We start from the raw sequence: 13,871 nt of genomic DNA, 5'->3' as shown, positions 1-13,871 counted from the left end.
AATGGAGGGAGCTCCATTGTGTCAAATTAAAGGCATGATGCAGTCATGTCTACAGTAGAATTCACCACGACCTTTGCAGGACTTAAACCCCATTAAAAGCTATTAAACCAAGATAACACTCAATGAAAACAGCTCAACTATGTTACATCAGATCTTCTCTGGTTAAATCCACACTACACATGTTTCTGTTTTACCTGTGCAATGAGCAATGAGCTGGTATTATAGTTTCAGTTGGGTGAACGATTATAAAGCAAACGCAAGGTAACAATACTGTTGCCTTTGTTCACGAAATGAGACAATAGTGTGCATATTGTTAACCAGCATTCTTGAAAATGAGAAACATAATGGCTGTGGACCGTAACACGGTTTGAAAAAAATTTCTTCATATTTTTTGGTGTTATCTGTCGTTTACACATCCTTCCTAAAACACCAAAGTGCGAATATTTCCAAACACCTAAATTAGCTAAAAATTTAGGACATGTTACAAAACTATATTTTCTAGAATTTCAGAAGAGTACTTTAAATATTGGCCGCTTATTTTTCACACAGTGACGTTAACTAGGCAATGTCCTATTACCTATAACATACACTAAAACACCAAAATGCGAATATTTCCAAACATCTAAATTAGCTTAAAATTCAGGACATGTTACAAAACTATATTTTCTAGAATTTCAGAAGTGTACTTTAAATATTGGCCGGTTATTTTTCACACAGTGACGTTAACTGGGCAATTGCCTATACTTCTAACATACACTATTTGTAGAGGTCACGTGTCAATGGTGAGAGCACTGCGTATTGTCTATAGGAAAACGGACAGTAACTGCAGTATGGCCCGTAACGCGATCGACAGCATCATCCCCCGAATTTTCATTGTTGATGAGTATTGGTATCATATTTGTTCATTACCATCCTGAAATTTGTCACTCCAATTCTATGCAGTTCCGAAGAAATCGTGAAAAACAGGCAAATTGTGGTTACCAAATTACACACGTCCGGGAATTCTGGGTACGAGGGATGATACCTGTTCGCCTGGAAAAATAGATCAAAATATATAGAGGGCGCTATAATGATATACACTCAAAATAAAGAACGATTCTTTAAAAGGCATGACCTTATCTTGTCAAAGATCTACTTTTGGCCAGAATGAAGATTTCTCTTGAAAAGGTCTGCATTTGAATATCTACACCACCCGGCCCACTACGGGCCGGCTGACTCAAATGATTAGCTTTGTACGCTCCATTGACATCTTCTGTATCGGAAGACGCTGCGAAAATGCCCAATTGACATGTGACGTCATTGCCCGGCGGTATGCGAGCGAATTATGGCAATCCCCATTGTTCTTTGCCCTGCAGTGTGCGCACGCATCGTAGTTTGCGCAGGTCACGTGCATTTTAAATGGTCCACCATATTTCATATAGTAGAACAAAGCCATTGAACAGTGTATATGTTCGTTCAAGCATATCGATAGACCAGTCCCTCGCCTTTGTTGATAAACAATGATGTCAAGTGGCCTATTTCATCATTAATATTTTGGTTCGCAAAGTGAATTTAAGAAATGGATAATTGATTTGTAATAATATTTCAGGGATTCTGATGCGTTATAAATACAAATTTTTGTGTAAATTTTACAAACTTCAATAGGTACTTGGTGGTACGAGCAGTATAAATTACATGGCTTATGTTCGTGGGCATTCTGCTGACTATGACTCGTGGGAGAAGCTAGGATGTGATGGATGGGGCTGGAAAGATGTGCTGCCTTACTTCATCAAAAGTGAAAATAACAAATGGTGAGTAAATTGTATAATCTCACAAATAAACTATCATTGTATCTACGTTTATTCAACACATCGTAGTACAAATCATCCCGATCATTGCCAACCCACTTCATCTATAACACAGAAAGCATGTAGATGGTGCATCGGGACACGGCGACGACGCCTGGGAAATAATTATTTTTTACAGGCAAAGAAACTAAATCAATACCCGGAAACTATACACGTGTAACTGCTATGCACGATTTGATATTCAGACGATAAATCTTTGGATAACGGGGTTGAAAATGATGAATATATCCAGTAATTTTTTGTTTCTAAAGAAGCCAATTTCAAGGCTTGCACTTGAAAATATGTGTCGAAAGAATATGATAGTCGTTAGCTTGCGTATTGACAAAGAACCGTGCGTTCTGAACTCAAAAACTGACACAAATTCTGATTTTATATGTGCAGAACAACAATAAAAAAAATGACAGCTGACCTCATTCGTAAATACTCGGGTCACGGAAGATACACGGTACTATAGCGCAGCGTAGGCCACTGGTGGAGGCAGTCTAAAAGCAGATGACATACCATGCTCACTGACATCTACAGAGGCCAGTCACCAGGCTATTATAGCCTTAGTCGGATGTCCCTCGGCCCATTATGCGTCTCAAAACTATTAAACAGGTCGGAACAAAATGGCCATGCGTGGCTGTGGATTCGATCTACCATCATGGCGATTCCCTATAAATGTGATGTAATTTTCGTTCGTTTTTATTTTATTATGATAACATGTAGCCAGAAGTACACGGATCCAAGGTTCCACGGCGTTGGCGGACCGTTAACTGTGTCGGATCACCCTAGTTATAGAACGCTACTGTCAAAAGAATTCATCCAAGCTGGTAAATACGAAATAATTAAAATACTGGTGTATAGCTGTGTATAAGGCCGAGGTTTTTTCCGTGGCGACATATGTCGCGTTTTTGGTTCTTTGTAGTATAATTGAAGACCGAATTAAAAAGACTAGTTTGCGTTTGATGTCAGGGCAAAGAGGCGACGTGATTGGCTGCTGACCTGGGCAGTACATCATTTTTGGTCTGATTGACATGACGTCATACGCAAACTAGTCTTTTTAATTTGGTCTTCAATTATAAATTTTGGTTATCCGCTGCATTCTCTCCGCTTCATCGACGTCCGCTGCAGAAAATTAGCCGCTGCCTCTGTCGTAGCGAAAACCAGTCGCAAGACGTCAGACTATTATAAGAGCCTCCTAAAGTCAAGAGTTACAGGTGAAAAACCAAAAGATTCAAGTAAAGCCCAATTCCATATATGACTGAACTCCTGAACCAGGCTTAGTGTTGTTCTCTTGTCCATCTAGTGCTTTGATTGAATCATTTTATTGTGCGAATGGATGGATAAGATGGAGCTGGTGTGCTTTGATAGTAAGTTCTAAAAGATATAATGCACTTAAAGTAAGTTATTTAATCGTTTTAACTTTTGCTTCTTCTTAGGTATCGAACTTGGTTATCCAGAAATTGATATCAACGCTGGAAATTGTGTAAGCGAAATAACATGCTTCATTTATTTAAAAACATATTTTAGTCTGGCAAATATAACTATCATGAAATAACTGGCACATCTGGTACTGCAAACTCAATATGAATTGTTTAATTTTCAAATTTGCAACATCGCTTAAAGCCATATTATAACATTTGCTGAATTTTTAAAATTCCTTTTTTTACACGATTAAATTTTACTTTATTAAACCAATATACCCTGCAAAAATCAAGACTCTAGGTGCTGTAGTTTTCTCAAAATCCGAGATTTTGAATAAAACGCTGAATCCGGCGCTTTATTATTACGATGGAATTATTAGTCGAACGCATACACGATGTTCATAACACACATGACACAGTACGTACACGGCGTGCGGGACTGTGATATACACAACAAAGGGTCGTACCACAACATGACCGAAGGAGTGGTACGTATTGGCGACATGTGCGCGGGTAGTAAATTCCAATTTTCTTTGCTTTGCCGTAGTTGTTCGGCTCAAAAATAAAAGGGGATATATCTGACAGTAAAGGCTAACATTTTATGGCAAAGAAATGCTAATCTATTTTGTTTGAAAATGTTATAATATTGCTTTAATCATCGCTGTTGTCATTTACGTAAGAAACAGGAGAATGGTTGAAAATGTGGACCATCGCTTTATTTTAACATCCGTCCGCATGCAAGTGATGGATAACAATGTGCCTACTACATATCTGACGGCTACAACAGTAACTCTCGATCATTATCAAAGGTCCAAAATGTCAGGCCGAACCAGTCATCATGGTAATAATAAAAAGTATTACCATGGTTACATGTACGGTGGGAAATTGGTCAGGATGCAGTTCCAGTCATGGCCCATGGTCACAAGGTTCACTCAGCGCGGGTTCGAACCCATCAGGGCAATGTGTTCAAGTTATATATCACCACATTCAAGGACTTTAAAAAAGAACTCAAAGTAATTATTTGTCATTGGTGTAAAATGGACGCACCCAAAGCAGGTACTTTGCGGTTGTTTTTCTACCCTAACATTATAAGCAAGTATTTCACTTTCTATCTCTCACTTGAGCCTGATTTCACTAGAAACATGAGGACAGGAATTTGGCGATTATCACACTGTGCGCCGGTATTATTGGCAGCCTATGAAAGTAAAGCACTTTGATATAATGATCTGAAGACGCTATATGTATATAAATTAGCCTTCTCCACGCGGGTGTCGAGTGCAGACGAAAAGAAAAAAATGTCAAACTTTTTCAAAAATTGTCAAAATTCAATTTTTCATTACCATATTTGGATTCAGCATGAAAGATGCATTCATATGAGTACAAACAAACCTAGTACTGGTTCAGCATTGTTGAGACGGCCTATGTGATATTTGACAATTTCGTCAGTTAGTCAACATTTAGCGTGTAAAGCATTAAATGTCTACATTTAATTTAATTAAAGTACAGCCCTTCTACGAACAAAATCAGGGAATGACCATGTGTTGTAAATGTTCCACAGATTGGATTTGGTGATTGCCCTGCAACAATATCTGATGGGGAACGGAATAGTACAGCCCGGGCATTCTTGCATCCAGTCATGGATCGAAACAACCTCACTGTTACTACCAATGCACTTGTCACCAAGGTTGGTGTGTTTCAAGCATATGCGATCCAATCACTATGGACCACAACAGCCTCATCCCAATGGCATAGTCCAAAAACCTCAATTATATAATCATAGTGCAAAATTTGACCTCAAGTTGTAGAGTATGAGTTTTTGTACCCATATTTTCAAAGGTCATTCAATGAATGTACAGATGTATTGGGGGTTAAGAACTGTGCCCCTGATAGATGAGTATGTTGTGGATCCTAGTGAATTAGATTTTGGAAGATGTAGGCATTTCAAAACACACCAAAAACGGGTTGAGAACAATCATTGATTTTGATACAGCCTGTTTAACTTAAGGGAACTGGAATGAGCGTTTTGAGTGTTTCGACAGCATTTTTTTTGTTTCTTGATAGCACATCAGACATATCGAATTGCATTCTGAATACGAAGAATGTCTTTCTGATATAAAATAATTTTCATTTTATGAAATTCACGATATAATTTTATGACAAATTATTAAAATTTGATATTTGTCACATTTTGGAGATATAACAGTCCTCGAAGTAAATTTTATAAATTTAATGATATAGTCTTAAAGTGTATGTAGCTGGGAGGAAAAGCCGACGATCAATTGAAAATTTTGACCTTTAATATTGAAGATATGAATTTTTTTCCCAAAAAGACCTAATTTATTTTGGTGTTTTGGGAAAAAAAATCCATATCTTCAATACGAAACGTCAAAATTTTCAATTGATCGTCGGCTTTTCATCTCACCTACATACACTTTAGGTAGAAATCATCAGATTTATAAAGTTTACTTCGAGTACTGTTAAATATCAAAAATATCAATTTATACTGATTTGCCATAAAATGTGTTTTACATTGCGAATTTCAAAAAATCAAAATTATTTGATATCAGAAGGCCATTCTTCGTATTCAGAATGCAATTGGATATGTCTGATGTGCTCTAATGTCCCACAATAAATACTGTCCAAACGTTCATGCCCCATCCCTTAACATTATTGCAAAATGGATAACTCAAGAATTGACTATTAAATACTCTTATTATGCATATCAATATTTAAAAATTACTGTTGGAAGGTACATGTAGGACCTACGTTAAACGTGGAAAAAGAATAGGTGAAGTACTAACCGCGTCTAACTAATGTAATTTTGCCATTGTTGTTGCAACGCCGTCGGGTTTGTCATTCCACCCCGCGGTACTAAAGAATCGCTCAACAGAACCACTAAAACATGTTCTCGGTTGCAATTTGCGCTCATAATAGATTAGTCTGATTTGGGTTTTGTTCTTTTTCACGACGTTTATCGCAGCAACATAACGTCGAGCTTAATTTTGGCCTTTAGGTGAAAGTGAAGGGAATTGTCTTACATTTCTCTGGAATTAGTAGAATCATTCTTGACAAGTAAACATTTTTAAAGGCTTCAGAGTAAAAATATTGAGTATTTAGATATTTGGCCAATCTAAACTAAACATCAGGAGACGAGCCTGGTTACGTCCGTACCGATTGTAGAATCAACAAGGAGTGGATTATTTATCAAAGCAGGGGCAATACCTCGCCCTACGTCGTTCAATTGACGCATGGTTAATACCACGTTCACTTGATGAAATGGTATCATGGCTTAAGGCACAAAGATCAATATTCAATTATGCAAATGAATTATTGTCACTTTTATTACTGGTTCATTTTGTCTTGTTTCTTAAAAGATTCTTATTGAAGACAATAAAGCAGTTGGTGTGGAATATATGGTAGGAGACAAGACTGAATCGGTTCGTGTTTCCAAAGAAGTCGCTTTGTGTGGAGGAACAATAAACTCACCTCAGGTATTGTAATCAGGCGCGTAGCAAGCGGGGGACAGGGTGGACGAAGTCCATGGGCCCCGAGGGTTCAGGGGCCCCGAGCACAAAAACGAAAATTAAATAAGGGCTGATAATGGAGGGCAGGGCCGGATTTTTATACCATTGGGCCAGGTGGGCCCGGGTCCAGGGCAATTTTGGGCCCCCAAATTTTGGGGGCCCAAAATTGCCCTATGCATCTTTCTTTTAACTCCAATAGCAGCATGTTTTTTGGTCAAAATAGGGCAAAATTGTAAAATTCAAATACCAAAATTTATGTTGATCTGGGGCCAAAATAGTCAGAAATTGAATTGAACAAAATATGTTAGTCCCCCTTGGTCCCCCATTAGTTAAACCAAAACTTGGCCACTGACTTGAGTGCACATACCTTTCTCGGCACGTGAGTTCAGGGGCCTCCAAATTTTGGCCTGGCCCAGGGCCCCAATAAGGTAGGCTAAATCCTGCCCTGTTTAAAAGGGCCCGTACTGCTCCTTGTCCATGGGCCCCTGATGCTCTTCCTATGCCCCTGATTGTAATCTATTGACTCAAAAGCATACCATTCTCATCTTGTTAGGCACAAAAGTACATGTTTGGCCTCATTCGACCGACACAACAAATTTGAAAATCAAATACTTTTTTTTCCCTTTTTTTTCTTGAACTAATTTTTCCCATTTTCATAGTGAAAATTTTGTGTATTATTTCAACCTTAAATCAACAAATTTATGTAAAATATCCCATAAAGAACTTGGCTTTTAGTATTAGTCGACTGCATGTCTGACATAGTCTGGTGCAATTTAGGTGACAAGATTTGGCTGGTTTACTATACAAAGCCCGTCTTCTGAATTCACCATACTATTCATGGAATGTTTCAAACTATAAAATTGGCCAAATGATATTTATCCTTTAAAAAGAACATTAAAAAATGTTATTAAAACAAAGTATAATACTGATATTTACTTTACACTTTTGTATTTTATATTCTACCGACCGACCCTTTTTTTTTCAAACCCAGTGACGCCAAAGTGAAACCAAGTGCCTTCCCAGCAAACACAAAAACGTTTTAAAACGTTTTAAATAAGTTATATTTTGGGTTTTGGTTTAGGGTAAAACGTTTTTATAACATTAAAATGTCGGGTTATATAAAGGTCATGAAATCGTTTTAAAACGTTTTGTATGAAAACACACTACAACAATATTTTAAAAATGTTTTCGAAATGTCATTTTAAACTATTTTTGCAAACATTTTTTTGGCCAAATATTTTGTCAACACTTTTAATAACATTATGTTAAAATATTTGCACCCAGCAAACACAGATATGTTCTTAAAATGTTTTTTTACAAAACGTTTTAATAACATTTAAATGTCGGGTTATATAAAGGTCGTGAAAATATTTTTAAAACGTTATTGTTAATATTTTGGGCAAACATTTTTTGCAAAATATATTTTCAACCCCAAAATAACATTCTGTTTAGAATGATTTGTACCAGTTTTCAAAAATGTTTTTGGAATGTTATTAAAACGTTTTTACACCCTTTATATAACCCGACATTTAAATGTTTTCTGTAAAACATTTGTGTTTGCTGTGCAGTAAATTACCAACAAATGTTATTTAATGTTATGAAAACGTTTTATACTATTAATGTACCCTTTATATAACCCGACATTTAAACGTTTTCTGACAACCTTTTATAACCTTTTGCGAATGATGTCGAAAACGTTTTGTGTTTGCTGGGTTATAATACCAGAATCATGTATTTTTGTTATACGACTCTATGTTTTACAACATCAATGAACAGTATCTAACTCTGGAAGCAACGCGATAAATAACAATAAAAGCATGAATAGTAAAGACATAAAGAAATCTATTTGATTTAAAACAATGTTATCAATCTTGCAGATTCTGATGTTGTCCGGGATAGGTCCTAGATCTCATCTTGAGAGTCTTGGCATAGAATGTATTGCTGATTTGCCTGTTGGTAATAATCTTCAGGTACGTGTACTTTGAATGGTGTATGCATGTTGTTCCAAGCAGTTGGGGGGGGGGGGGAATGTTCAAGGTCATTGGACGTCGACAATTGCTTGAATAGGAAAGAATATTGTGAACTGTGAGAGATTTGACGCCAAAATGTGGTTCACATAGTTATGCTGCACAGCAAACATGATTCGACCTTTGCAGTACTTAAACCTGGTTAACAGGAAATTACTCCAGCAAAACAATCGATAAAGTCTAGTCCATCCTTCAAATTGAATGGTGGGCTGTACTTATGCCCAAATATGTCACTTGCCAATCAATAACCACCCACTTGAAATCCCCTGACTCTCTCCACTGACCAAAGTTATAGGCAGATTTGGAGTTGTTTTTGCTGTTATCTGTCATTTACATATCAGGGAGGTACGACCATTTGCAGATGCCGCAACCTACTCAGTTTTTAGCCTACATGTAATGTATACAATTTCTTGATTGATAGCAAGTACAAAAAATATCCGTCATCGTCAAGTGGTTTAGTTTTAATGCCCTTCGGAAGAGAGCGGTCCACAAAATAAGTGATAGGCACTAAAAGTTGCATTTGATTTACACAGGGAATTCTGCAGGCCATGCCGTGCCATTCCTTACTAAAAGCTACTAAAACACAAAAGTACGAATATTTCCAAACGATTGATTACGAAACTTCTTAAAGTTTTAGTGAAATGGATCTCTTACAATTTTGGGCCCATAGCAGTGCAGAAAATATAAACTTTTGCACACTTTTAAATGATAAGAAACAAAATAACATTCTGGATATGTTCCCGGGGATATGTTAGAGATACAAAATAAAACAGGATCATTGGGTGAGACGGAGTTGAAAGGAGGTCAGTGTTGCCGCACATTTTCGTCACCCATTTTCAGTAACTGCCCCGGGTTGATAATAACACCTACAATAATGCAGCTTACTGCTAATCTGTATGAAATATATCATAAACGTGTCTCAACTGCGTCATTACTTCATCAACAGGATCATCTGCTATGCCAATTAAAAGGTAGTATAAATGAAGAAAGTGACGTGATGTCTCTGAACGATATTATGGATCCGAAATATCAGGAGCAATATAACTTGGACAAAACAGTATGTATATTTGAATTATATTCATACCTGTCTTCTCTGTCGCAATTCTGACAATCATATACGCATCTTGGTGAAAGATGTCTTTGTATGGCCGTCATATTAATTGTTTTTCCTGGAGCAGATTTGAGTGGCGTAATCAGACTTCGATTTCAGGTTAGCAACTAATTTAAACTGTTGCGATTTGGTAGTTCAGAGCATCTTGCGAATGAGCTTTGGCAAAAATTGCATTGCTCATGTCATAGCGAGTGTGTAGAAGAATTAAAACATCCAGATATACTTTTGTAGGTCCTGTGAGTTATGTTGTAAAGAGGGCTGAAACAGCAACACTTTTGTAAAACGTACATAACTCATTCACAACAATAAACCAAGCAAGTTTTCAAAGTGTATGATTTGTAGAATGAACTTTTGCAAAACATCAAAGTTTTATTTTTCAATAATATTGATTTAGATAATGAACAAAAAATCGTCTACCCCTAAGAAGGCCAAATGCAGACATTTTCACATGCAAACCTGTATGAAACTGCCATATCATTTGTTATGGAATTAGGAATGGGGAATGGGGTTCGTCTTCTTCACTTTCCTTCATTCCAACTCAATTGCAATTTTGTTTTTCTTCAAAGGGACTCTGGACAAATAATGGCTTAGAATCGTTTGGATTCATCAAATCAGGACTAGTGGTAAGACATTGTACAGGTCCTAACATTTAAAATGGACCTTTTACTTGTTGACAAGTTCGTATCCCGGTTCATATTGATTGGAGAAGTTGCTTTGAGCACTGAAAATTAAAATTAAATTAAATTAAATTAAATTAAATTGTGGATTTATATAGCGCCTTTTCTCCAGATCTTTAGAGGACTCAAAGCGCTGTAATTTCGCTGCCATGGTGAATCATCACAATCAGATCGCATCAACTAGGCCAGTTGCTGCCGAACGGCGCAAACCTATCCGCATTTAGATTGTAACATCCACCAATTATCTGTGCAGCTCCCCAAATTCCATTGGGTGAAGGAAGCCATGGCCAGAACAAAATGTTGATCACTTTGTAATATAATAGTCTATTTCATATCATTAAATACTTGAGAGAGATTCAACATTTCATTACACAATGTCGAAATCGAAAAGATGTCCTTTCCTTTCAAAAACAGACAATTAAAAAAAGTGCTAGCACAAAATAATGACAAATTGTACGGGTTTATAATATTGTTTGTTCTACGTTTTATGGTTTTAATAATTTTAGGAAAATAGTGTCATGTTTTAATCATTGGCTTATTTAAGTTTTGCCTCTACACTAGAGCTGTTTTTACACCAGTACTATCAAAATCTTTGAATCGATGGAATTCTCAATTATTGCACACTCTTAAAATAGCCTTAAAATTAGTTTACTCAACTTGAGTAAAAGGTCACAACTCAACATATTAGGTAAAAAATTACTGAAGTTGAGGAAATAATACTCAACATTGAGCTCATATTGATAAAAAGTACTCAACATTGAGGGTATTATTTATTAATATGAACTCAATGTTGAGTATTAGTTACTCAATTTGAGTAATTTTCTACTCAATTGGTTGAGTTGTGACATTTTTACTCAAGTTGAGTAAAATATTTTTAACAGTGTATAAAATGTTCATGTCAAACAGGAAGACGTCGAATGGCCAGAACTCCAAATGACAATGTTCCCGATGTATTACGCAATAGGTCCTGATGAACCCAAAGTACTCGGTATAAAGTCTAAAGAGTAAGTGGAATATTGGGCTATTCCATTTAAAGTCCACACTACCCCCGTGGAAGATTTAGCTAAAGTCTTCCACAGAGGGAGCGTGAGTTTCAAATAGAATCAACATTTGGGTAACTTCCATTTGAAATACTCACTCCAGTTGTGGAAGATATTGGTAAAGCCATAATACAGGCTAGGGGGAGTATGGGTTTCAAAATGATTAACCTCGACCAGTTACATCTGAAAAACACACTCCCGCTGTGAAAGATATTTCCAAAATCTTCCACAGGGATAGTGTGGATTTAAACTGGAATAGCCTATTGCATTTAAATCAAAATCAACAACTGCTTATACCTCGAGTAAAACATACTTCATTTTGCCGAGGACCACCCCTATCAATTTTTCAGAAAAAAATAAGAAATAGTTAGCACAATAATTAAAATGTGTGCCAGGATGTGGGCGCCGTGCATTCTCTAAATTCAGTAAATTTCCATCGTCAACCGTGTAATTGAATGGGATTATTTTGAAATTTTAAAACGCTTGAAATATCACAAACAAATAATATAAATACAAGCTAAAACCGTTATTATTATTATTATTATTATTATTATTATTATTATTATTATTATTATTATTATTATTATTATTATTATAATTATAATTATTATTATTCATCGGCTTTACCCAGTGCCCATATCTTGCATACAGAATTGGGGTCAAAGGTCATTAAGGGGGTAAAATCTATTTTGCCTCGATATCTGCAAGGGGTGTGGGGCTCACACTCAGTGACAACAAATCTCATGACCAGGGGAACATTTTACAGGGGTCAGGTCAAAGGTCATGCAGAGGTCACATTTTAGAAATGCATTTTCTGGACATCTGTAAGGGGTAAAGGGCTCAAACTCTGTGACAACAAACTTAATGACCAGGGGAATATTTTGGAACAGTTTGTAGGGGTCATGTCATATAATTTCATTTTCAGTGACAACAAATCTCATGAACAGGGGAACAGTTTGCATGGGTCAGGTCAAAGGTCATGCAGAGGTCAAATTTTCGAAATGCATTTTCTGGACATCTGTAAGGGGTACAGGGGCTCAAACTCTGTGATAACAAATTTACTGACCAGGGGAACACTTTAGAACGCTGTACAGGGGTCAGGTCAAACGTCATCTGGGTCAAATCGTAGAATGTAATTTTCTGGGCATCTGTAAGTCGTATGGGACTCACACTCGGTGACAACAAACCTCAGGACCAGGGGAACATTTTTGGAATATTTTGCAGGGGTCAGATACCTTCAAAACACCAACATGCTCCAGCTAGGTTTGCGGTCTGTGACCACCATTTGCCACTAGTTATTATTATTATTATTATTCCTTAGCAATTTGCAAAATTGCTAAGGTCTGTTTCTGTCAAGTTCTTTGTTTCTTTCTTTCTTTCTTTCTGTCAATCTTATAATGAGCCACCGTAGCCATATGCTTTGAGCCATGTTGACCATAGTTGGTCATCAGGACCATTGGGTGGGGGGACAAATGAAACATAATCAACTTCAGGTCAAAGGTCATCCACTTTCTGTCAATGGCCAAAAACGTGATTTCACTAAAAATGCTACTTCTTCCACAAATTATACAGCACGATGATGGCACTTGGGTACATGCATCAGCTATACCCAGTGTCTAGAAGTTATTGTCCAGAATCGGGGTCAAAGGTCATTAAGGGGATACTTTCGGTATATGACCAAATACCCTAAAATGCCGCTGCCGTCGCCAATATATATGGTACAACAGTGTGAATTGGTCATCAGGACCAATAGCTGGTGGCACAAATGTCACGTGACCAACTCAAGGTCAAAGGTTATGGAAAGGTCATTATGGCCGAAAATGTTATTTCCTGTTATTTTTACTAAAACTGCTACTCCTTACACGAATTACACAGCAAGATGATGTCACTTGACACATGCATTAGCCTTGAGGTCAAAGGTCATACGAAGGTCATTATGGCTGATGTGATTTTCTGTTCTGTTACTAAAAATGTCATTCCACAAATTTTAATATAGCATGATAACATTAGACATTGTATTTATCCATTGGGGTCAAAGGTCATGCAGATATTACTTCCGGTATGTAGAAAAATACCTTAGGAAGTCGCACTCTAATAGCGCATGACCAAAGTTGCACAGAAATATTTACATGAATATTGAATAATTTATGGTTTTAACAAAATGATTTCACAACTATGCAAATTAATGATGTAATATAATTAATAATTATGAGGCCAAAAATAAATAAACATGTTTCAC

The 13,871-nt window shown here is 36.7% G+C and overlaps 1 protein-coding gene across 2 annotated transcripts in view; it reads left to right on the top strand.

The window, feature by feature from the left end:
- LOC140165875 (alcohol dehydrogenase [acceptor]-like) overlaps window positions 1–13,871 on the top strand; it is a 67,458-nt gene that overhangs the window by 7,419 nt on the left and 46,168 nt on the right. For both annotated transcript variants that reach the window (XM_072189215.1, XM_072189216.1), the window contains exons 3-11: window positions 1,645–1,790; window positions 2,556–2,659; window positions 3,269–3,315; window positions 4,812–4,937; window positions 6,628–6,744; window positions 8,655–8,747; window positions 9,751–9,861; window positions 10,482–10,538; window positions 11,499–11,596. In XM_072189215.1, the coding sequence (XP_072045316.1) occupies window positions 1,645–1,790; window positions 2,556–2,659; window positions 3,269–3,315; window positions 4,812–4,937; window positions 6,628–6,744; window positions 8,655–8,747; window positions 9,751–9,861; window positions 10,482–10,538; window positions 11,499–11,596 (899 nt within the window). The remainder of the gene's footprint in view (window positions 1–1,644; window positions 1,791–2,555; window positions 2,660–3,268; window positions 3,316–4,811; window positions 4,938–6,627; window positions 6,745–8,654; window positions 8,748–9,750; window positions 9,862–10,481; window positions 10,539–11,498; window positions 11,597–13,871) is intronic.

This window comes from Amphiura filiformis, chromosome 12, assembly GCF_039555335.1.
Source record: "Amphiura filiformis chromosome 12, Afil_fr2py, whole genome shotgun sequence".
Classification (NCBI taxonomy): Eukaryota; Metazoa; Echinodermata; class Ophiuroidea; order Amphilepidida; family Amphiuridae; genus Amphiura; species Amphiura filiformis.
Note: the sequence above shows the minus strand (reverse complement) of the source record. Positions and strands in the feature narration are given on the sequence as shown.